The sequence below is a fragment of the Scomber scombrus genome, chromosome 21 (assembly GCF_963691925.1).
Source record: "Scomber scombrus chromosome 21, fScoSco1.1, whole genome shotgun sequence".
Taxonomy (NCBI): Eukaryota; Metazoa; Chordata; class Actinopteri; order Scombriformes; family Scombridae; genus Scomber; species Scomber scombrus.
The window spans coordinates 8,394,407-8,419,395 of NC_084990.1; the positions used below are offsets into that span (position 1 = coordinate 8,394,407).

Consider the following 24,989-nt stretch of genomic DNA (forward strand, 5'->3'; position numbering starts at 1 on the left):
GAGACTCGTCTGAACAAATTAGTTTACATAAGTAAAATGAATTGCTCAAAATAGAGTTTGTATCCCTTGTCCAACTTTGACCTTTTCACATCTCTTTGACTTTTTCAGTAAGACAGACAACATCTGCAATTGTGATTTTCAGCAGAAGAAGGGAGAGGTTGACCAGAATTAAAACCTTTGATGACGCTGCATTTTTGTGCCGTATGCAATCTCACACATTTACTTATGAGTCAGATGATGTGATGTCAGCTCCAATGCAACCTACCAGACACTTACGCAATCATCAAACTAGTGAATGACTTTCATCACTGGACAATTAGTAAAGTGAAGTATAGTCTAAAGTGGGAGATTTGCTCACATTTTCAATAGTGAACTGTAAATAAATGTAATAAGTGCCATACTGGTTGGACATATTCTGTTTTAAAACATATTTTAATCTGTCTTCACTTTCATTTATCACAGCTTTTATTGGTAGCTACAAAGTTTCCGGGAAACTTAAATGTCCTTTTATGACTATGAAACCAGACACAAAATGGAGAACTTCTATATTGTGTCTATGGGACAGTGGAGATGTACTGACTTATCCTACTTTTGGGGACACATTTCAGACTACTAAAGACCATTCAATTGAAGACAAAAGCCGTGTCCCCAAATTGTAAAATGCGGATTTTTGGGGTTAGTGGTTAAGGTTGGGGTTAGATTAGGGGTGAGGGTTAGGATTTAATGTCCCCAAAAGTGACCTAAGTGTGTATATGTGTGTGATCGTGTGATTAGCTGGGTGTGTATTTTTGTGTATGATGAGTATGACGTCCTGTATTTTTGTGTGAAGTGGTCTTAGATTCATGACTTTCTAATGTTTTTTTAAAGAAATGATTACGTGTTTTTATTGTTGAGCTCAGCTGAATTTCCCCACTTCCATTTCTTGTCCTATTTTAAACACTGTGAGTAAAAGTCGCCTCCCTCTCTGTATCCTTTTAAAAATCTTGCTGTTTTCCAGGGAAATTGTTGTTGCTGGGAACAGCGGAGGGGAGCGGTGGGTGGGGGGGGGAGGCGGTGGCTGGTCATGGAAAACTTCTGGGATGCAGGGATTCCTTGTTTACATCCTCCCGGAGTACGCCGCGGGGGCGGGGTTGGCTCCGCCCTCATTCTTTAAACCTGACGTCATTGTCGCTTGTGTTTTTTATGAATGAAAGAATCCAACCTCAGAAAGCAGCGGAGTAATTCCGGGAAAAGGCGGACTGACATTTTGTCGCCCGAGTCGCTTCGACCCAGCAGGTAAATGATAATCTTTTCGCTCGAATATTTTAAAAATAATATTATTTTCGCTTGAATTCGTCGGTAAGAGCCGAGTAGGAGAGGAATGCTACCCGTCAGAGAGTCGGACCAGTGAGCAGGCAGCTGTTTGCTCTAATCTGCTTTAGCTCGTCACAAACCGTTCATGCTAAAGGTGCTAGCTGTTAACATTACTAGCATGTTGAACGGCGCGGATAATTTGGCCATAAACCTTCACATTTATACATTTATGCTTTTATATACGCAACGTTTGATTGCTAGTGGAGTACTCTAAAGCCTCCACTTTTCACTGAATGTTTTAAAACAATTTAAAGGGAGTATTTAAAGGCTTACTAAAATGGATGTCGAGGGGCACTCGTGATGGCTGTTTACTATAGCAGCAGCCTCATCTCCCTATAAGGATAAAAGGGTGGATTGTAGTTGTAGCTAGAGGAATAAATACAATTTCCAGTCGTTGTGTAGTTGTGTAATATAATACAGAATAGATATTTGGGTGTTTTTACATGATAAACTGTGTTATTTGAATCGTTTGGCGGTGCTGCGTTCACTTGTTGCTCTCTACTTCGGTAACTTAGCGTTTTTGTTATAAGCGTTTTATGTCCTCTAACGTGGTGCTTTTGGGGAAGTATAAACGTGGATATCCTGTGCTGTTTGTATAAATACAGAAAGACGTGGTCACTTATGGTTAGCCTGTGTTTGGACTGACTGGCAGGCTTGGCTGAGCAGAGCAAAAACGCTTTATTGCTGAATCACCCTGACTTTACGAAACGGCCGGCGGTCTCGTCGGTTTACAGCCCGGAGTCCGCCGGCTGTTGCAGCAACCTCCACTCCCCACGCATTTCGGGAAATGAAGTGTATTGTTTGGGGAAAAGTACACGCTATTTTAACAGGTGTCCTTTGAAGCATGTCCGTCACGGCTCATAAACATGTTGTAGGCCTCCATGTGCTGTTAAAGCCTGTTGTTGTTGTACTGTTAATAACTGAAGTGTTTACATAACAAAGTGGTGGTAAAGTCTGCCAGAAGAAATGTGACTTTGTAACTTCATTAACACTCTTTTCTTTTAGTTAGTCCTTCCTGTCTGGTTAACCTGACTGGAGACTGAGATAGTGTGTTGTCTGTAGTAATTAGCTACATCTACATCTTGTGTGAGGCTGCTGTGTTCACACATGCTTTAATATTTTTTAAAGTTGACAGTTGTGAGTCCAAAAAGGCCACCAAGAAGGCTATTTTCATTATAGGTCATGTTCCAGTTATAAATGAAAGTGTGCTGCTTTCTGTAGTATTGAAATTGTAAATGAAAGTAACCCATATCAGTTCGGCAGCCTTTCATAATGTGGGGGGGTTATAAATGTGTTGTAATTCTGAATCACACTTTCAAACAAACAGGAAACAACCAATTTCAAGTCAACATAACGTGACTTAAAATAATCCGCATTAAAAATGGATTAAACTCAAAAGATATGCTCAAATCTAAAGTGACTATAATGGATTTCCCCATAGGTTTCTCTCACATGGTGCTTTGAAAACAAAGGGCATGCCCCCGTCTTCAGGACTTAGTGGTTGAATGATTTACAGTAGGAAAGAGACTGAAAGAAGAAGAAGAAGAAAAAGTCTAAAAGATCATAAATATGCTCTTGGATCCCAGCGTAGACTGTAAATAAGATGCAGTGAAATTCAGCTGCTGTGTGACCTTGTCTAGATCAGCCTGTCTCTCAAAGACAAATGACAGTGCAAGGAGTTGGGTCATCAGAGGAGAAGCCAAAAAGGTCAAGGACAACCACAAGACTGTGTTCTGACACTTCATGTAGATGCTGTATCAGGCTTTTTCTGCTATTCATCGCTGTGGAGTGACATAATAAAACCCCATTCCCTATTGAAAAAAACCCCAAATGTTGCAATATTCACTCTCCAAAAGCTGTGTTGGAAAACACCCTGTGGTGGTGGTGATGTCAAGGTAGAGTATTTTGATAGAATGTTAATGTCAAGAGATATTTCTGCTTCTGCAGCCAACGTGTGTGAGCGAAGCTGCTTAATCAGCAAAATTGAGGTGAAGTGAACTCAGCCAAAGTTAAAGTGCAGAGTCATATTTTTATCAGCATGATGATGACCTGAAGCCCACAACCAAGAAATGACGAGGGGGGAAAAGTTGAAGTTTAAGTTGGCCCACTTACAGCTCGGACTTTAATCCCACATAACAGCTGACCTTTAGAGTGGTCTAGAAAGTCCCCACGCTGTCTGTTAAGCGGGAAGAACAATTAAATGAGTTGACCAAATCCTGTGGTACCCTTTTCTTTTTAATATCATATCAGAAAAGGTCAAAATATAGTTTTTACCCTTTTAAATAAACTTGTTATTATCATATTAGAAAAATGATTCAATACTTTTAAAAAAAAAAGCTCTATGTAGTTGTGTTCTTTTTCATTTAAAAGATCACTTAAAACTGAAACACACTTTCCTTTCTTCGCTTTTTATTCTCCAATGAAAGCTTTGAGCCGTTGGTGTTGTGTTGACAAGAGGAAGTGAATTGGTTAGGACACCTGCTTTGAGCAACCAAAGGGCAGACACATGATAGCTTCCTCCTCACTATTCCACCAAACACACACACACACACACAGAGAGAGAGAGGCATGTCCCTTTCAAAACCTCCTCCTTTCATATCGAACCACATACTTTAATGAGAGAGCGCTTTTTTGGAGAAGCATGAAAGATCAGCGGCTTCTCCTTTCTCCTTTGTCGTGCATGACCGGCCGTCTTGTGAGCGGGTGGTAAATGTCAGGCCAAATATGGACCATGGCGACGTTATGCCCCCCCCCCCACGAGTCACATGTCATAACATACCTATTTAATGTGTCCTGTTTTGTCTTCTTCCAGAGTGTCTGTATCTGTGTTGACTGGTGCTTCAGATCATGACGACGGAGAGAAACAGCAAAGCCCTGAAGGTAACGCACAGCCAGAAATAAAAAGCCTGTTTTATTATCAGAAGAATGAGTCATGTTTATGGCCTTGGGATATTTTTACTAGAGGGGAAACGGTTATGTTGAAAAGATTTTTTTACTGTCCTCCCTTTTGAGTTATTCTTTAACATTTAGCATTCCTTTCTCCTCTTCCTTTCTCGTGCTTACTCATCTTTTTTTTTTCCATCACCTCATCCAACTTCCTGCTTCCTCCCTTTCAGGTGAAGCAGGAATGCGGTGAGAATGTGCCCGTCCTGTCGGACAGCGAGCTCATGTCCCTGTCGGTGCGGGAGCTGAACCTCCACCTGCGCGGCATGTCGCGCGATGAGATCCAGAAGCTGAAGCAGCGCCGGCGCACCTTGAAGAACCGGGGCTACGCCGCCAGCTGCAGGGTCAAGCGAGTGTCTCAGCGCGAGGCCCTGGAGCAGCAGAAGCAGGAGCTCCAGAGAGAAGTGGACAGGCTCGGGGCCGAGAACGCCGGCATGAGGAAAGAGCTGGAGGGGCTCGGCGCTCGCCTCGCCGCGCTCCAGAGGTTCGCCAGAGGGCTGGAGGCCGGCGGGGGCAACCTGCTGGCCACGGCCCCGCGCCTCAACACCGCCTCAGTCATCACCATTGTCAAGAGTCCACCACAACCTCACCCACAGAGAGAACAGGAGCCGTCCTAGAAGCAGCTACTGCAGCCAGACTGGTGGGAGGGACACAACCTGCAATGCAACTACATACACACATACACACACACACACACACACACACACACACACGACAGGAGAACAGGAATACAACATTAGTAGGAAAATACTAAACACTTGCATTACGCCTCGTTCACATTATGACATGCAGTCAGAGCGGTGTGTAACATCACCTTGCAGACAACAACTATGCTCAGTTTTCCCCAAGTAAGGGCCAGGAGCAGCTGGAAAAACTGAGTCCCACTGTTCTCTACTTAATGCTGCTTTTATAACACTTCAGCTTAGTTGACAGATTTGTGCTTTTTTTTATTTTTAAAAAAGCCTCTCAAAGTTTGTTCAGAAAGAAACATGCGGCAGGTTTAATGTGAGCGAGGCGTAGAGCGCTGACACACCCACAAAACCCAGACAGAACACACACACACATACGCACACACATACATACACGTGCAACAAAACCCTCACACTCTCCCCCTGCCCCCTCGACCCACACGGGAGGGGGGGCGTTGACATTGACTCAAGTGGACTAAATGACTGAAGCCAGACCAACCCAAACCACAGTTACTGTACATCGTCACTGCTCAGCAAGTCCAGCGGTGATGCCGGGGGGCCGAAGCTTTGCTCCGCTTCTGTGTTTTTTTGTTTTTTTTACAGCACCTGACAGCAAAACTCAAAGGGTGGAGCGGACGTATGCACGGCCTCCTCCACCCCCTACAAGCATCTGCACTCCTGGTACATTTGTAGTGTGACATTACTGGTTGTTTAAGTAGAGTTTCTCAACCTCTGTAATTGATAAGCAGGCGGGGGATCACGGGGAGATCTGTAAAGACTAATATATGATGATCTTTTTGAGTTTGGAAAGGAGTCAGAGCTTCCCACATGCTCAGATTTTCATGTGACAGCTCTCTAACTACTTCATGAGTCATCACAGACACAGTCCTGGAAAAAGGTTGAGAAACGCTACATTAGCACATCACTAATTCCTTTTTTTTTAAAAAGATGTCCATTCAGAGAAATTCTTTGTTTTTTTTTGGAGGGGGGGGGGGGGGGGGGGGGGGGATTTACCTGTCACTACTCCTCTACTTCTTCTACCTGAGAATCCTCCCTGTTCAGGATAGTAGTTTTTGTTTCTGCTAGTGAACACACCTCACACGAATGCAGTGCCTTCAAGTGTATGCAGGAGATCCAAGAAACCTAAGAGGTTAAAAGTGGACTGTAATCGCTTCTTCTCGACTGTTCACGACCGACACATTTTGACTCTTTTTGTGATTTGTAAGGATTCTCTACTATAATCGCACATTACTCATTTCACAACCCCCACCTCCCTCACTGTGCAGTAACTTTGCTACAGTCTGCTGTGGCTTCCTTTTTTTTTTTTGGTCATATCTGGTAAGACCTGACGACAGATGTTGGTCATTTTGCTTAAAAAAACGTGTCAAAGTGGAGTCACATCTGGTAGGAATTACGCTCAAAGTCGACGCAAACTCTCAGCATACATTCCTGTTGTGTTTTTTTTTGTTTGTTTGTTTTTTTTTTTTTGTCGTTCTTCTTTGTAATGTTCGTATGTGCCGTTGAGAGACGAAAATGTTGAGTGACATTTATCAGAGATATATTCTATATTTTATTTGTATTTAAAGGTAGATATTATGAAAAAAGACAAGCTAACGAGTGCTGTGATGTTATCTATGTTTTCAGAAGTACTTACATATGACTAGTCTGGGGATATTCTCATGTCTAATTATTGTGTGGCGACGACGATGATGATTACTTTACAAAAATGTTAATTATTAGCTATGTAGAAATATGCTCAAAGCCAATGGCCATATTGCTGTATGATGATTTTTTTTTGTTTGTTTTTGTTTGTGTGTGTGTTTTTGCCACGTTTTTACTGGCTTGTCATAGTGAATTCTTGGAGGGATATTATTTTTCTATGATGATTTGTATGTTATGTCGTGTGAAAAAAACAAAAAATTTGAGGTCACTTCCGAAATTGGCAGGGCGGGGGCAGAAACACGGGACGTTTTTAAAGGATGAATCGAGCGGCTTAAATTGGGAGAGATGGATGGAGAAGAGGAGGAGATAAGAAGGTTGAGGAGTTGTAGGATGATGGAGAAAGAAAGTAGGCAAAAGGCAGGTTGGGGAAGAAAGTGGGAAAGAGGTTATTCACTTGAAAACCTCCATCGATCGTAAGCCTGTTTGAGTCCAGATGTGCTAACTCGGCTCAAGCTGGCTTCGATTTCATGGAGTCTCGGCCACTGAACAGCGCTAGCAATATCATTTCTAAGCAGGCATTGTAACACAATTAGACTGTGTTGACAAATAACTCCTTAAAGATACGAGGCATATATTTAGCTATATAAATATCCTTGTGGCAAAGCATTTATTCTCAATATTTTAACGTCTCACATCTGTCAAAATTGTGCTGGATGTTTTGTAATACTTGCAAAACAAAAAATGGTCTTTGTATTTATTACTTGTATTTTTTCTATTGTGAAAATTTAAGTACATTGTCTATTTTATATATTAATTATAATAAATGTTGTACATATTGTACATAAAACGGTGTGTTTGTGGTTGTCGGATGGATCGGAGCAGCAGCTGAACACGTGGAACAAGAATCTACAGCAGTGGTCACCAACCCTGATCCTGGAGAGCTACTGGCCTGCATGTTTTAGGTATCGCCCCACTCTAACACACCTGGTTCTAAGCATTAAGTCGTTATCAAGCAGCTGAAGTGTGTCAAGGGTTTGATAACAAGTTAATTATTAGAATCAGGTGTGTAAGAGTGGAGAGATTCCTAAAACATGCAGGCCAGCAGCTCTACAGGATGTATTGGACTCTGGATCAGAAGATGAAGTTATATGTGCTTCCGTTTTTAAAGGATAACCTACAGTGACAAATGTGAGTTTGTTTAAAAATTATGTAACAAATTCAGAGCAAAAAAAGGACAATCTGATAACGTACAGTTGTAAGTTATTTGCATATTTGGGTGCATCTGAGGCTACTTCTGCTAAATTCCTGGCGTTGCCATTAATTAAGGTTACATCTGCTGTGGCCTGGGTGTTACTGTCAGTATTTTTGCATTGTACAGTGTATATAGGTCTTAATGTGTTACTATAATCTGCTTCATTGAGATTGACAGTAGAACACCAATAGACCAGGAAAAAGATTAGTGGTGTGTGTGTATGTGTGCGATATCAGTATTGTACAGTGTATATAGGTCTTAATGTGTTACTATAATCTGCTTCATTGAGATTGACAGTAGAACACCAATAGACCAGGAAAAAGATTGTATATGTTGTGTGTGTGTGTGTGTGTGTGTGTGTGTGTGTGTGTGTGTGTGTGTGTGTGTGTGTGTGTGTGTGTGTGTGTGTGTGTGTGTGTGTGTGTGTGTGTGTGTGTGTGTGTGTGTGTGTGTGTATGTGTATGTGTATGTGTATGTGTATGTGTATGTGTATGTGTATGTGTATGTGTATGTGTATGTGTATGTGTATGTGTATGTGTATGTGTATGTGTGTATGTGTATGTGTATGTGTATGTGTATGTGTATGTGTATGTGTATGTGTATGTGTATGTGTATGTGTATGTGTATGTGTATGTGTATGTGTATGTGTATGTGTATGTGTATGTGTATGTGTATGTGTATGTGTATGTGTATGTGTATGTGTATGTGTATGTGTGTATAATCCCAGCTCATCTTATTCAGCAGAGCTTTTGCCTAGCCTATAAAATCAATGAAGTACCCCTTTAAAGTAGCTTGTGAAGATTTGGAAAACCAAAACCTATATATACAAAATAGTCTGAAAGTAGAGTTTTTAGAATAATAAATAAAAATCTGTTAAATTTATTTTTGGCCAACAGTATATAAAACAAAAGAAAAGTTTGAGTAAACATAAATACTTGACTAAACATCTTTTATTATTTCTCCAGATATTTATCCTTTGACATGAAACAGTAGCATCATGAGCAGCTTCATAATATACAAGACTAGAAACCAAAACAGTCATTGAAATAATAATAATAAAAAAAGTTATGAATTAAAAGTACAAAACTATGTTTTTCCTGTGCTCAATGTTTACAGCATATATAATTATTTCAACATACATCACTATTATTCCACCTGTAGACAGCACTTAAAACTTCATATACAATGTTAGTCTACAGCATTTCCTCAGCGATATCCATATACATCTCATAAGATCATGTAACACGTCACCAAACCATGTTGAAAGTAGAGAAAGAGGCAGCTTCAAAAGTGAAATTATGGCATTCAAAGTGCGGTAACATGGACATGCTGTCTACATTACTGTTATTATAATATCAGGCAACATCAGGCAAGACAAACTGCCTTTAGGAGCTTCACTGAAACAATTTCCACCCTGATAAGAAAATATGTAGGAAAATTGCTTTTTTTATAGCACAAAAATAAAAGTTCAAAATTAAAGAAGCACACTACCAGATTCACAATACATGCTATAAAGTAATACAGGGTGTTTTTTGCTCGGTCATGATAGATGCAATCCACATTTTGTATCTGTGTCAAACTGCAGCAAACCAATTATCCAGACAACACTAAGCGATGTCTAAAAAAAGGCCAGTTCTCCTGTGCACAGACGTGGCTTCTCTCCTGTTTAAAACTATGTCAGGCAAAAATATAAAAGAACAAAACGCACACACACACACACACACACACCAAAGTGATGAGAAGATACGAAAGTGACAGTGAAAGTGTTGCTCGGACAAAAGCTCTTCTTTTTCTCTTCCTGTTACACATGCATCAAGCTGGAAGTGTTAAGGAGCCTGCCTGCCTGCCTGCTTGCAGATAACAGTGAATGTGTCTTTTCCACACGTCCCTCTGGTGTTCATGCACAGTCATAGCAGAGCAGTGAAAGTAGTTACAGTAAACACGTCAGCAGACTCGGCATGACTCACTCAAGATGACTCAAGAACTCCAATTATGAGTAAAAACAGCTCCGACTGCGGTGGAATTAAACCAAACAGAAAGAAAGACTGACTGGAAGAGCAGGAGAGATGTCAAAGAGATGCAACAGTGTTGCAAGTTTTTAGATACTTTTTTTTAGCTTTCATATATTAAAGAGCTCAGGATAAGGTCTGTATAATGTGCAAAAAGGTAGTTAAACTGACGGCTTGGGCCCTCACAAGAAAAAAAACTTTAGCAATACTGAAACCTGACAGGCAGATAAAGAAGTTATTACAGCGAGCGTGTGAGCGCGAAAGCAGAAAACTGGCTCGATTTGATGGATTTTTAGCAATTCCCAGATAATTCAAGGAAGTCAGGCTGTGAGATGCATGGCTTTTTTAAATCAAAACTATTCACACACATTTATAGTTGAACTGAAATAACATAAATCAGCACATATCTCCTTGGTGTTAAACGCAGCCTGACGAAGCCCCAAATGTTTGAATGTTGTAAAGTGACAGATGAGATTTGCTAATCTAACATGACCGACATGTGTGGACTGGTTTGAAAAAGGGAAAAGAAATATGCTTGTATCAGCATTTGTGGGCTACAATGTGCTCCAGCTAGTAATGTATCACTGAAGTTACAGCAGCAGCCTTCACATGTCAGTCAGCTGCTGCATGATAAGTGAACATTTTAATGTCAGTTCAACCGTAAATGTCAAAACCAACTGCCTTTTAGCATCTTTTGTCTTTTCTATATGAACAAAAGGACGGCTTAATTCCTGTGATAGAGCTCTACAGGCAAGTTAGCTTTAACCTCTATTCCTCTACCGTTTTCCTCTCTATCCAGTTAACCTACATTGTGGCCTGCAGAGGTCTACAGCAGTGAGCCGGCACAAGCTTTAATCCCACCCGTTCAAATAACGCCCCAATTACACCGGCGTAATCCTGCCCAGCTCTGGCCCCTTCACTCTTGTTGGATCAGATGAACTGTATAATCTATAATCTGCTCTGTCTCGCTCTCATCTGTTCCATCAATATCAACAACACATTGATCCATACAACCATGACGTGAGCTTGGTTTCCCTTTAAAAAGCAGACCCCACTCTGCTGTGAATGCGTCCCTTAAAATGCAGCGATACGCTGGGGTCGGCCCACTTTATTTACAACTGATCTATGTACATTTTCTTTAACTTCGTACCACTGAGCGACAACACTGCCATGACATTGAAAACATCTTGTGTTTGAAGCAAAACTTATGAGCTAAATTTGTCATTTATAAATGAATACCTAAATTCACAAAACTTTTCAAATTTTAATGAAATTTTCCATTTCCAGTCATAGGAAAAAAATTGTAATTCAACTTTGAGCTTTCATGACTGGAAACCTTGATAAACACATTGAATGACCATGTGAGAACAACAGGGCCTTCAAACTAAGAATAACATCCAATAGGATTACTTTGTCGCCTCGGAGGAACACATTTGGGCAAAAGGAAACAAGACCGAGCTTCTATCCAAGCCAGGAAATGCAAGTTTCAAAAGTCAAGTATGATTCAGTACGTGCGACTGTGCGTGACTCACAAACTTTCCTAAAACAGACACAACCTTTTTCATTTTATGGCCGACGGTTTTTAACACCAAATTAGCTTTGAATGTGACTCTGGGGAAATGTGGGTGCAGAAATGTTTACGAAGGAAGGCCCTCGCTTTCGATCAGGCTCAAAAACAGGGAAAAAAAAAAAAAACCCAAACAAACACGCAACTCTCTGATCATTCACACGTTGAAGAGGACGGGGCCGCGCTGGACGATTAAGTACTTTTCCATCTGCCTTAAAAAACATCAGTCTGATTCAGCTGTGAGACCGGCGCCCCTTTCTTATGATGTCTCCCGTTCCTAGAACTCGTCGTCGGAGCTGAGCAGGAGGGTCTTCTCTGTGTCGCCGCGGGCGCTGATGACGCTGAGGGTGCGGGAGACGGGCGGAGGGGCCCCCTGCTCCAGGGTGGACTGCTGGGTGTACTGCTGGTAGGCCGGGGAGAAGTTGTGGATGGCGTCCTGGACCATGTCGCCCGGGTTCATGGTCTCCTTCAGGCTGCTGGAGATGCTCTTCATGGGGGCGCAGCGGCCTGAGGGAGGTGGGGGAGACGAAAGACAGAAGTTAGACATCGGGGGGGGGGTTGCGGTTTAGACAAGTATGTGGAAGAAAATAATAGCAAAGGGAGGAAAAGGGGAGGAAAGGAATGTGTGAAAGAAAAAAGGAATGAAGGAGAGAATAAAGGAAGAGGAGATGAGGGGTGATTTAGTGGAAGGGGGAAAAGGCTGGGAGAGGAAAAAGAAGGGACAAAAAATAGAGAGGAGGGAAGAAAAAGGGGCATCAGTGATTTAAATGTTGTTGGACAGCGAGACAAAAAAGGAAGGAAAGGGTAAAAAAGAAGTGAAAGGAGGAACTGTACAGTGGATGTGATTTAGAGAGAGGACATAAAAGGAAAATGGTCTTTGTGGTGATATAGAGGGACGCGGGACAGGAAGGAACTGAAAGAAAAAGGGAAAGAGTGTGGGAATGATTTAGAAAAGGAAACAATGTCAACAGAGCGAGACGTTACAGGTAAACAACACACCCAAAAAACCAAGCGGGGGATAAAAAAAGAACAAAAATAGGGACTAACTTATCATCATACATCTCAGGACAACATGTTTAGCTCAAAACAGCAGCAGTGTGAAAGAAAAAAGAAAAAAAAGGAAAAGAGTGTGGAGTATTTAACCTACCAAACTCTCCATATGTAAGAACGGGTCCTTTTGTGACGCAGCACAGAAGAAGAAAGAGAAAAGTGAGGACGGATGTGTAGAAACACGACAGGAGAAAATGAACAATGTGGTGGTGAAAGTAAAACATTTGAAGAAGGGGTGGAAAAAGAGAAAAAAAGGAGAGAAAGTAAACAAAGGAGGGTGAAATTTGGTTTAGAAAAAAAAAAAGGAAAGAGAAAATATGTGTTTGAACAGATGAGGATAGACGAAAATAAAACATGGATGTGAAAGGATATTTTAGTTTGTGACCAAGATTTTTTTCCTTCCCCCCGTCTCACCTCGAGAATCCAGACTTTTGTCCATGTAGACTTTGTACGTGAACGCGTGGCGCAAGGCCAGCGCCGCGAAAAACATCTCGATGCAAATGATGAAGTTCTGGTAACCGTTGGCGACCGTGCCCTCGCCGACGGACACCTCCACTGAGTTAATCTGAGGGATGGCGCCGCACTTCTCCAAGATAGCCAGCAGCAAGCCTTAAAAAATTAATAACAAAACGAGATTTAATGAAGATAAAACAAATTATTACCCTATCATATTTGAGTGTTTTTAATAGCGGTCGTCGTACCCTGCCAGAAGGAGAGGAAGATGACGGACTTGACCATGAAGAACTTGAGCATCGGGCTGTAAGGGCTGAGCAGCTCCCGCGTGGCGAAGTAAAAGAGGAACAGGGCGTACAGTGACAAGCTGACGGAGATGTTGTAGATGATGGTGATGTACAGGTAACCACTGGCAACGCTGTGGCGAGAGAGGAAGACGACAGAGTTATGTCACCGCTGGTTATTTGCAGGTTATTTTAATGTGGTTGTGTTCTGATTATCTATAAAAGCTATATTTTCCATTAGAGATTAAAACCCCAAAATGACAGATGAAGGGAGGAGTTGATGATCAGGTCGGGATATTAAATTAATCTTTTTTTTTTACATTTATGTAATCTTAGTTGCCAGATTCTGATGACTGTGGGGTTTTTAAAATGGCTAAATAAGCAACTATTCCTCTGCTGTCATCCCACTCATTGTCAATTCAGGCTAGTTGATAGACTTCTAAGCTCTTACTTGAAGTCTCCGTCTTTGTATTTGCCGTACGCCTGCAGGACGACGGTGATGATGGCCATGAGCGGTTTGACCACGCAGAACTGCAGAGTGGCCTGCTTACAGAAGCGCAGGAAGCTGATGGAGTAGGCCTTCCTCCACAGGCAGCAGGTACCGTACATACAGCTGGACCTGAAAGGAGGAAAAAACCACTGAGTTTACACTTACTGACGCAATGAAAAGGAGGCATTGCATCTCTGGGGGATAGACGGTGATGTAGCAGCAAAACGGGAGAAATCTGAGACTCACTCGATGGGTTTCCCTCGGATCTCTGCCATGATGGCGCTCTCACCTCCCAGGTACTCATAGCACAGACTCAGGAAGTTGTAAATTACAAACGCTGGGGGAAAAACAGAGACAGTGCTTGTTATTTTTATGTGTAATCACACATTATTTCCTCTTCTTTTTTTTTTTTACCCCTGTGTTTTCTGTTTCTTGCTTTTGACAAAACTTTCCTGGTTGTGATGCTGTATTCATTTTCTGAATTAGATATGGTGGGATGGTCGATAGGTGGGTGGGGGGCTTTGTTTCTCTTCACACTTTTCATCCATGATGTAACGGTTAGACTTGTGGCTACAGTATTCATCAGTCTTCCAGTAATGATATTTACATGGAAAATATGACTATAAACAGATTTATACTTTCCATGCCAACTTTGTAATAGTTTTACATAATTTTCATATAAAATATTAGCATTACACTTGTCAGGTTTGCGGAATGGCAGTTTCAAATGACAACAAGAGATAACTGTATAATATATAATGTAATGTCGGGGGCCAATCAGCTGTCTGTCAGATGATGATTTAGCTTCTGGGGACAACGGCCAATATTTCCGAGGCTCCTGGTGTAGCCAACAGATTAACGGATATCCTGGCTAAGACTTCCTCCTTCATGCGCTGGTCGTTGTTTACAGTCTGATTAGTAGCTTGAGACGTTCCAGGCGACATTTCGGCTAATCTCTATAAACAGATATATGCATATAAATACAGATAATTTTCAAAAAGAGCTAAATTGTTGTCAGATGATAGCCAATGGAGACTGTGTTTCTGCCAATTTGTACCCCCTCATTTTCTCTCCACATGGACTGCTTACGTGCATGCAACCGAAGCCCGCTCAAACGTGATTGGTCAATACTACTCAGACTACACATAGTTAACTGTTAGCTGTTTATAGAGATTGAAACTGTGATACCAAACACTGACAAATACAACAGAGTGACTCATACTCAGACCCACACACACAACACAAAACACATCACTTCCTGTCACACAGAAAGCAGCTGCTCTTCTAAACATCTGCTGGGAAACACGTTGCACAATCATAATGTGTTATTTATATGTTATGTTCTAACCACTGAAAACAGCAGCTGACCATGCTTGATCGCAGACGGAAGATGTCAAATTTATATCGTTTCAGCAGAACAATGAGAATCGTCATTTCTAGAATATTTCACGGGGGAAAGGTCACACCTTCAGCAGCTGCAGACACTCCACAGAGGTAGGACTTCAAAGGCTGTACGCTTGACTCATGTTGCACGATAAATTTCCCAAAAACATCATAAGCCATACCTGGATTACCAATGTCCAAAATTAATTTTTTTTTTTTACCTACAAAAAGGTTACTCAACTAAACAAAAAAAATTCCAGCATAAAATCATTTTTGCTGGCTAAGTATTAAAAATTGTTCACCAGTCTAATTTGATCCTTAATGATACAGACTCTGTTCATCTGAAGGCTATAAATGAAGCTTGTCATCCATCATAAAGTGCAGCTGATTCAAAGTTATGTTATTTTAAGGTCTGTTGCAGCCATGGTTTATCTACCATAGACAAACTCAATAAGGCAAAAAGATATCTCTTATTTTTGTCTAGGATATATCTCCAAGTTTGTGATTTATTTTTTTCCTATGATGTCAAAATGCCACTGTGAGGGTAAAAAAAACCAGACATTTTTCCATTTCTCACAGCTGGAATTAGAATTAGGACAAGAGTTGAGCAGCTAAACCAAAGCTAAACTAATAGAATTCCAATTGTTTATTTAGCAAAGAGCATTATACAAAACATTAATTTAGCTTTTTTTTTCAATCTTTAACATTAATTTAAAATGTGTTGTTTGAAGGATTCAGATTCAACTCCACAGTGCAGGGTTAGTTGTTTGTCTCTTTTAAATGGACCTGGAGTCTAATTAATAAAGTCTATATCTACATATATCTATCTTAGTGTTCAGAGGTCAGAGTGAATATAGTAAGCCCGACTCCCTCCCAGTATCACTAATCCCAGCATGTATGTGCTTGTTTATGCTGAAACTATGAGTGAGATTAAATGCCCACAGGAGATATGATGTGTTTTTTCTAGTGAATCAAACAAAAACATACACAGTATGCCTCAAGCAGCGAAAAATAAAAAACAGAGCACAGATGACTGAATTTATGCCGAAATGTTTTTAGTGAAGGGTTTCTCATAAATCGTGTACAAAAACACATACACACACAGACCCTTGTAAAGTCCCTCCACTAATTCTTTACAATAAAAAGAACTCCACTTTCAGGGTAGAAAATATCAGAATGGTTCTCACAAGGACAGAAAAATAAACCCCTCTCTCTTTCTTACACACACACACACACACACACATAGACACAGACACACAGACACACACCTTTGCCCTTGTGACTGATATTCACCTGACCGTCTCTCGTGACTGTGGTGGATTATCTCTCCTCTGTGCTGCTTCAGTGAGAGGGCGATGACGACCAAGAAGATCATAAAAAAACAAGGCTAATCCTGTTAACCCCCCGAAGAGTTTCCTATCCCTGTGTGTGTGTGTGTGTGTGTTTATACATGCACACAAATACATATCAGACTATGGTCACTTTTAGAGACATTACATAGACTTACATTTATTTCCTGGACACTTACCCTAACCCAAACCATCACCACTGCTTGCGTAACCTGAACCTCAACCACCCAACGGAACAAGCTGTTGTCAATCAACTGGTGCTGAAATTTGTCTCAAGTTTGAAATGTGACCACACACACCCACACGCACACACACACACAAACACAACCACACACACACACAACACAGAGTGAGGATATGTTTGTTATTTGTGTGACTGTTTGTGAGGTAAAATAAGGTGAGGGTGTGTATCAGTTAACAGTGGATGTGTGAAAATGTCAAATATGCTGTATGTGTGTCATTGTGTGTGTGTGCGTGTGCGTTGCAATATTGCGTCACAGCACACATCTCAAAGCAGATCTCAGTAATACCGCTGACAGTGATTCTTGTTACATCAGCTCTTTGTAGCAGAGTTATTCAAATCTCCTGTTCTCCCTCTGTCTTTACTTCTACTCCACCCACCCACCCACACACACACGCTCAAACTTCGTCACGGTCTCCTCCACGGTGTCCTGCCTGACGTCAGGCGCCTGTCAGGCGATGCTCAGGTAATAACATACATGCCGTCTTCACTGTCAGGCTACACAAAAGCTGCCATGGAGTCTGTGATGAGAACTGGTCGATCTGCTTTGAGCAGCTCTGCGTGTCTCAGCTGTTTACCATTTCGCTCTCACATCTCCCAAAGGACCCTCTGTCAGCACTGGTGGTTGCCACGGTGATACAGTAGGCCTACATACAATGAGAAGAGGAACTTTGCAGCAAGTTTGGCGGGTAGAAACTCATTATCTGATGTAGCCAGTACGGTTTGACGAGGAAGATTTGTGAGCGCCGTTGCCACGCAACAAGACAGTCATGCTTGCTCAAAAGAAAGGATCTGGGCAGGGCTCTGCAGCCACTTGGGAAAGTAATGCAAACAGGTGGAAGAGTGGAGGCAGAGTTGAGAAGAAGAAGAGGAGGAGAGACAAGCTGAAGGTTTAAAAAAGAAAAAAGCAGAAGGAAGAAAAGAAAGAGGAGAACTTCAGTGGTCATTTTTGTCTGTTGGAGCGATATGACGACCAGAATACAGAAAACCCTTTCTGCTAAAAGCAGAACCATACACAGAGCGCCTCCCAATCTGCATTCATATAAACCTGACATCATCGCTTACTCTATACGGGAAGTGACGACCGGGCTGAGTGTCATTGTGTTTGGACTATTTCTATCCTGAACGTCAGGCTTAGTGTGGAGACAGAGGAGTAGGAGGAAGAGGAGTAGGAGGAGGAGGAGAGGAGGCAGTCAGCTGCTTTTTACCACCTTCTGCCAATTCAAGGGTGTAAGAATAGTTGGATATTCAAAGCATTAGGAAGCATTTGTTGTGTTTGTGTCATCCGTCCACTCAGCAGAGCTGCCAGCTCACCGTCTCCTTCAACTTTTACTGACCCGAGACAAGTAAACAAACTTTATTCTGAAGAGTAAATGAAGCTACAGAGAACACTACACTAATTCAACTCGTACTAATGTCAAAATGAAGCCTCAGCTGATATACACTACACTTAACACTTCATAGCTCCCATTCAAATACATATGGAGATCTGTGGATAGGAATCCAGTGTGCACGAAAGGCAGAACTCTAATAGAGGTGAATGTGGCACTTTGCTACATTAACCGTCATCGTGGGTGGAATAATCCGTTAAGAAAGGTTGGATAAACTGTTTATCTCCAATCTGATGTGATCACAATGTGGTTCAACAACTCAACTGGAAAAGTGGTCCACGATGAGGTAGAAAGGATTTTAATCAGCACGACTTGTAACCATCAATGGTATCAAAACGAATGACAGTTAATGTGTTTATACAAAAAAACAGTGTTTCATAAGAGCTACTGTATGTGGACCCTGCGTGGGAATAAAAACTAGTAAAACATGGCAGTGTTGTTGCCATTCTTTACCGCATTACCATAAATATATACTATACATACACATTTGCCATACATAATGTTTCTGACACTACCATACTGAACCCCAAAACAGCACTCCAACAAACGAGCATTAGGTAAGGCAATTATCTATCTATCAGAGAAAGAAAGGAACAAAGAGAGACATCGCATGTGCCTACCTTCGTAGCAGTCCCTGACGGTGTCAAAGTAGACGTAGTACTGGTCGTTGGTGAAGAAGAGGAGGCTGAGCCAAGAGTCAAAGGCATAAATGGGAACGATGAAGAGGATCCGTACGATGTGGCGCTGCTCCCTCGGTGAACTGTAGAAACGTAGGTGCATGTAGATCTGGGACAAAGAAAAACATGTGGAAATGCTTCTTTGATTTACTTTGAAAATAATTGTAATAGCTGAAATAGTCCTATAAAATATAACAGGGTTTTAAAAACAAGTCTCAAAAGAGCTGCTTGTGATTTCCCAGAGGCACAGTCATATTTATAACAGGTAAGCACTGGCTGCAAGGTGAGTTACATGAACGGGCCTCTGATGAGTAGATCAAATCCACCTGAGTATCATCTGAATGCTTCAATAGAAGAGATACAACTCAAGGAAACCTGACATTTTGTACAAAAGGAGATAAGTTGCTACAAATTTGCTTAAATGTTTTTTTCAACTTTGTATGCTGTATGTGTGAACACAAGAACAATCTTGGCGTCTTTAATCAGAACATTTCCTGTCGTCATCTCACAGGAATGTATGAGAGGAAAATCTATGACTCCATTCAGCATTTGTACTTTTTTTCATTCAGATGTCATACAGGCTTTTCATCCATCTAGATCAATTTTCACCCTTGCATGTGTGTTGGTGTATGTGTGTGTGTATTTGTGTGCGTTCATGCTCCGTATAGCAAACACCCGCCGAGGGATGTTGCCAGGCAACCCCTGCCCTTGTCTGGGCCTGAGCAGATGTGTGTGTTTGCAGGATCACATCAACCTGTGCATAAAACAACACACAAAGCTGCCTCTTAAATATCCAGTTTATAAAGTGTAACTGCTTCACACAAGTCAGACTGTACAATTACCCAGTATAGTTTTAGGTATTATAGTTTATTATAAGTTTAATATTTTAAAAATGTAGACGTTTTTATGTTCTGTGACTTTTCAGTAAATCATGTTCAAAATTGGGGAAATGTGAGCACCATACTTCTGGAGACTCAACATGCTGGCTCGTGCTTTTGATACTTTTGGTATCTAAATATTTGCCAAGGCACACAGCTGAGCAAACGCTGTGCAGTTAAGTGAGTGTGGTTAAGCCCTGCTTGAAAGCGGTTACCTGGTGACAGGTGAGGATGAGTGCTGTCCATACGAAGAAGCCAGACACAGCCTGTGCAGCAGGAGTCATGAGGAAGATGGGCTGCTCTGAGCTCAGCAGAGGGGCTTCAGGGAGCCAGGAGATGTTAGGGCCACCTGTCAGGGCTGCTGTGGGTGGGGGCCCTGGTGCCGCAGCCAGAGGAGAGTCCTCCCCAAGCCTCTCTGAGAGCGGGACGTCTCGCCTCCATAGCCTCAACATCTGGAAAACAACAGTGTGTCAAACGTTCATGTCTCTACAGCACCAGTTGGACAGGATAAGATGACAAATCAGCCAAGTGGCACACAGTGTGTGTGTGTGTGTGTGTGTGTGTGTGTGTGTGTGTGTGTGTGTGTGTGTGTGTGTGTGTGTGTGTGTGTGTGTGTGTGTGTGTGTGTGTGTGTGTGTGTGTGTGTGTGTGTGTGTGTGTGTGTGTGTGTGTGTGTGTGTGTGTGCGCTTATATTAATTGAACCTTGGGAGTGAAGACATTTTTGTAAAGTGAGGATATTTTTGCCAGTTTTCACTTTGGGGACAGACCTACAAATGACTGTTTGAACGTTACAACTTGGTTTTAAGGTTAGTTTAAGGTTCAGTTTTGGGTTAGAGGCTGGTTTAGACATTTAATTGTGATAGTTAAGGTTAGGGTAAGGGGTCACAGAATGCATTATGCCAGTGAGGGTCAAATGAGTGTCTTTACATATAGTATATAGAAACCAATGTGTGTCACTGTGACTTAATTCATAAAGTATGAACATCCACTTCCACTAGTAATCATCAACCTTGCATATAGATCACACACTGTGTTATCGATGTAATGTGTAATCTGAGTTAGGAATGTGTGTGTATATCTCACACTCGTACAATGGTATCTGTGTTGGACTCTATGTAAAGGAGACTACATGTCACAGAACATGTTTTAACCACTGCCAGATAAAATGCCTGAAGATTTACTTTTCCTCTCTGGGTTTGAGTTGTGATTTCATTTTGTGGCTTTTCAAGTTAACAAAAGCATGTCAACAGGAACATGTAGCAAGGCATTCTGGTCTGATGCGGCTACTATAATTTAATGCATTTCAATCGATTTTTTTTAGAATGAAACAAACCTTTAAAACCTTTTAAAAAAAGAAAGAAAAGTAAACACAGTATCAGACAACAGAATGAATGTAAATCGTGTTACATATCAGTGATAAAATATGTATTAGGGTGGATTTTACACCCTCTGATAGGTGCATTTCTTCCCGTATCTGACCGGTGACTCAAACAAGACTCAACGCCCTGGAGAGGTTAACAAAAGATGTCATATGTGCTGCTGTTTCCACTCCCCGCTCCTGAAGATGACTGGACTTAAAGTAGCCAGAAGACACATTACATAAGCAGCAGCTCATCACCGTCTCCGGGGTGACACAATGGTGTTCTCGGGGTGCATTTGTTCTGGTACACTGACAGACAGTTGTCATGTGAGCGCTCGGGGGAGACGGAGACCTTGATGTTGCGATGGTGGGGGCTGAACAGAAACGCGCTATGTAATAATAATAATTATAACAAGAGTGGGCATAAGTTCTAAAAATGGAAAAAGAGACAATGAGAGATGCTGTCTTTAATTATGTCTCTTCTGTCAGATGAGCACTGCAACCGAGTCACATTAACATGGTGAAATAACAGTGCAGATAATGACAGGTGGGCATAATGCTGTCCCAACGCAAGCCACCATTCAGTTTCTTTACAACATTAATCATGTCAAAGTCATGATCGAATTTAGAGGTTCCATAAATCTAATTAGGCTGCATTTGTGCTTTTATATGTGGGAGACTGAGAGGATTTATGGATTCCCTGTTTGTGTGTATTTGTGTGTGTGTGTGTGTGTGTGTGTGGGGGACAGCAGGTCATTTGTATTGGTTTGCGAGGCATCAGCAGATCTACATGTGAACAAGAAGAAGTGAAGGCATCAGCAGCCCCGCACACACACATACACACACACAATGGCGGTGACAGTGAAACGATGCTGTGCTGAAGCAAAAGGACATCTGTGTGTTTCATTTGAAAGGCAAAAAGGGTCAGCCTGTGGAGTCACACACACGTACACACACACACACACAGGAATAATACATGAGTGTGGCAGAAGGTCAGGAGTGAGCAACAGATGGTAAGGGGTGATGGGGGGCAGCCAGGGTGTGTTTTATAAATCATAATAAGTACTAATGTGGATGACAGCCAGACTGGATTATAATACTGGCAACAACAACAATAACAACAATACTGGGATTTAGTCAGCAGGAAGCCACTCACACATTTAGGTTTTTTTTTCTTTACCTTATTTCCATAACAGTTTTTTTTTTATCGTGCTGCAATGAATTTATACCAACTATATGTAGTGTGTAACTCTGATTTAACAGATTTGAATAAACATGTAAATGACGCTCAAACACAAACAGCAAAGTCATACAAGACTCACCTTTGCTAATAGTCTGTCACAGCTGCTCACAGATTCACTTTTAGAGTGAGTTTTAAACCTGAAATTGAGAAAGAGACTTCTATTACTCAGATAATGAAGTGTTTGTATACAGGTAGAGTTTTCTAACACCTATTGCAGACTTAACTCACCTTTGAAATCCCCTTTAGCTCCGTCAGAGATTCTTTACAGCCAGAAATAACCCAGAAACGGCCTTAATTCCTCCTCAGAGCCGCACCGTTGCTCCCCGGACATCCATGTTTGAGTCCACAGCGGACAGCAGCCCCGACAACCTCTTTGCGTCTCCCTAAAAAACTCACCTACAGTTTGCACGTCATGTTTAACAACTTTTATATTATCCTTTTAACGCTCATGTTGGTACACGTACGCCAGAGAAGGTGTTGGTTTCTGAAGTTGAAAGAGTAAACTCCGTCATTCCCAGCCGTCCCTCTTTCTCTCTCACTCTCTCCCTATCTGTCGGATTAACTGCAGCTCGCACCAGCCCCGCCCACTCCGCGAGGACGAGCCGGCTCAGCCAATCAGACGCCGACCTTCATTAATAAACCGGAAAAGTGCGTGTTGTAGTCAGGTTGTAGTCTTTTTGGGGGTTTTGACAATTGAGCATGCGCAGGTCTATTCTTGGCCCATCGGCAGTGGGTGACCCTAACCTGCACCAAATTCAGCAAACACGAAACCTTCAGAGTATTTGCTGAAGGTTCTCTGAATGTTATATAATTTGCAGCACTTTGAAACCCTCCTGAATTAGTTTGAAACAGTTGTAATACTGCCAAGATTTTTTAGGATAGAATGCATTATGGTTGTATCTGTTTTTGAATTTCATATTGTAGTTTGGGTTAGTTTTAGATGTTGAATTTATGTGTAATAATATCTTGCTTACGGGTAAATTTTACATATACAAATGTAGATTTTTAAAAATTGCTCCATGTTTTGTCACATTTAAAATGACACAATGAAACAAGTGAAATTTAAAATGCATAAGATTAAATGGAAATGCTCAAATTGAAAGCTTGACGAAATGGAAATAATAAATGGAAATACTTAAATTAAAAGCTTAAATAGAAGATCTTTGGAGGAATCTAATATCAATTTGTTGAGGCAGAAAAATGTTTGTACTTCTATTCAAATAAAAGTGTAAATAGGTGTAACAATCTTGCTTTTTCATTACACTTCTAATTTTAGGCTAACAAGATGTTAAAATAAGTGTTCTTCAAGACACTTTTGCAAGAACAGAAAGTCCCCACACCCAGTCATGAACCTCAGTCCCTAAGGGTACAGTAACCACTCAACCATACCTCAGCTCCTTCTGACATACAGATCTGCAGCTATTTATATACCAAAGCTAGGGCTAAGTATCGTTTAAAAAATGGTGATACCAGTACCAAAGTACCTTTAAAGTGATACCAATACCAATTGAGTACTTCATTCGATACACATCATATGAATAGAAGCATTAAATTGGTACTTCAACACCACAGACAGGTTGAAGCTGCTGTGGCAGTGTCCCAATCCCATGCCACATCAAATCGAACAATGCTTGCATTGATTGGCTGTGAGTAAGTACATACAAATAATCATATTTTCTAGCTCTGGGTGCAAAAAGGATTGATTGCAGGTATCGTTTGATGGGAGACATTTCGATACTGGGTATCAATTTATTTTGGTCGATACCTTAAAGGTATCATAACACAGACCACCAGGAGTGGGAGTTGAAGCTGTGTTCAGTCTTCATAAAATGGATCATGGAAAGGTGGTGGTTGAAGAACTCCCACCATTATTGGAAGTTTTCTCTTTATCAAAACCTTCTACCACCTGTCTCAGCAATGAGGCGAGCTCTGGCTTTTCCATTGCCACAATGTGGATGCACAGTACAGTCCCTCTTCTAGTTTGGAGTCAAACTGCTTGACTCACTGTGATCTTTAACAGGCAGCTGCCCCTTCTGTCCATAAGGTGCTTCTGCACCCCAGCCGGTTTTATACCCTCACTCCAGCCTCTTCATTTATGTATGGCTTGAAAAGTCAATTGGCAAATGTCTATTGGAAAATGGAAAAGATGAAATCTGAAATGGCAGATTGAAAAGGCAAAATATAAAATACCAAATGGTAAAGGCTACAGGGTTGAGATTCATGTTTGATGTTTTGTTTTTCTTATTTCCACTGCCATTTTTAATTTCATCTTTACAATTTAAGCTTTCAGTTTGAGCATTTCCATTTAAGCTTTTGCATTTTAAATTTCACTTTTTTTCATTGTTGTTTCACATTTTCAAATGATCATTTTATGTTCTAAATTTGCTTTTTCAATTTGCCTTTAAGTGGACTTCTATTTTTTAATTATGACCCAAAATATCCTCCATACTTTCAGGACAACAGCTCGGAAAAAAACTCATGTGACACTTTACATGTTATCATTCAAGGTCATATGAGAAACATTTATCTTTCAGTGGCCAATAGGACTCAATAGAACGTAATACTGGACAAAAATGAAATATATTAGTATTTTTTTTGTCTGTTCAAAAACCCTAAATGTGTGACTCCTGCCATTAGACAGCTGCTACGACAGGGGGCGCCATTTATTTGACGTGAAGTACAAAATGACCTCTACCCTTCTGACGTCACCGAGC

At 41.2% G+C, this 24,989-nt stretch overlaps 2 protein-coding genes across 2 annotated transcripts; one reads left to right on the forward strand and one right to left on the reverse strand.

The window, feature by feature from the left end:
* Window positions 1–1,176: 1,176 nt before the first annotated feature.
* maff (v-maf avian musculoaponeurotic fibrosarcoma oncogene homolog F) lies at window positions 1,177–5,958 on the forward strand. The gene is made up of 3 exons (XM_062442087.1): window positions 1,177–1,275; window positions 4,166–4,233; window positions 4,470–5,958. Exons 2-3 carry the CDS (start codon window positions 4,201–4,203, stop codon window positions 4,911–4,913), a joined length of 477 nt encoding a protein of 158 aa, XP_062298071.1. The 5' UTR covers window positions 1,177–1,275; window positions 4,166–4,200; the 3' UTR covers window positions 4,914–5,958.
* Window positions 5,959–8,802: 2,844 nt separating this feature from the next.
* tmem184ba (transmembrane protein 184ba) lies at window positions 8,803–22,798 on the reverse strand. The gene is made up of 9 exons (XM_062442085.1): window positions 22,504–22,798; window positions 22,355–22,412; window positions 19,887–20,123; window positions 18,737–18,902; window positions 13,999–14,089; window positions 13,714–13,881; window positions 13,227–13,396; window positions 12,940–13,134; window positions 8,803–11,982 (listed from the first exon to the last, which is right to left on the reverse strand). Exons 3-9 carry the CDS (start codon window positions 20,121–20,123, stop codon window positions 11,753–11,755), a joined length of 1,257 nt encoding a protein of 418 aa, XP_062298069.1. The 5' UTR covers window positions 22,355–22,412; window positions 22,504–22,798; the 3' UTR covers window positions 8,803–11,752.
* Window positions 22,799–24,989: the final 2,191 nt, after the last annotated feature.

What these genes read in the sequence shown, in the direction of transcription:
- tmem184ba (XM_062442085.1), bottom strand. Translation starts at nt 20,123, where the DNA reads ATGTTGAGGCTATGGAGGCGAGACGTCCCGCTCTCAGAGAGGCTTGGG. An exon ending in ATCCGAGGGAAACCCATCGA is followed by an intron (nt 13,882 to 13,998) that starts GTGAGTCTCAGA and finishes TCCTCCTTTCAG; the next exon opens with GTCCAGCTGTATGTACGGTA. An exon ending in CAAAAGTCTGGATTCTCGAG is followed by an intron (nt 11,983 to 12,939) that starts GTGAGACGGGGG and finishes CACCTCCCTCAG; the next exon opens with GCCGCTGCGCCCCCATGAAG.
- maff (XM_062442087.1), top strand. Translation starts at nt 4,201, where the DNA reads ATGACGACGGAGAGAAACAGCAAAGCCCTGAAG. An exon ending in GAAACAGCAAAGCCCTGAAG is followed by an intron (nt 4,234 to 4,469) that starts GTAACGCACAGC and finishes CCTCCCTTTCAG; the next exon opens with GTGAAGCAGGAATGCGGTGA.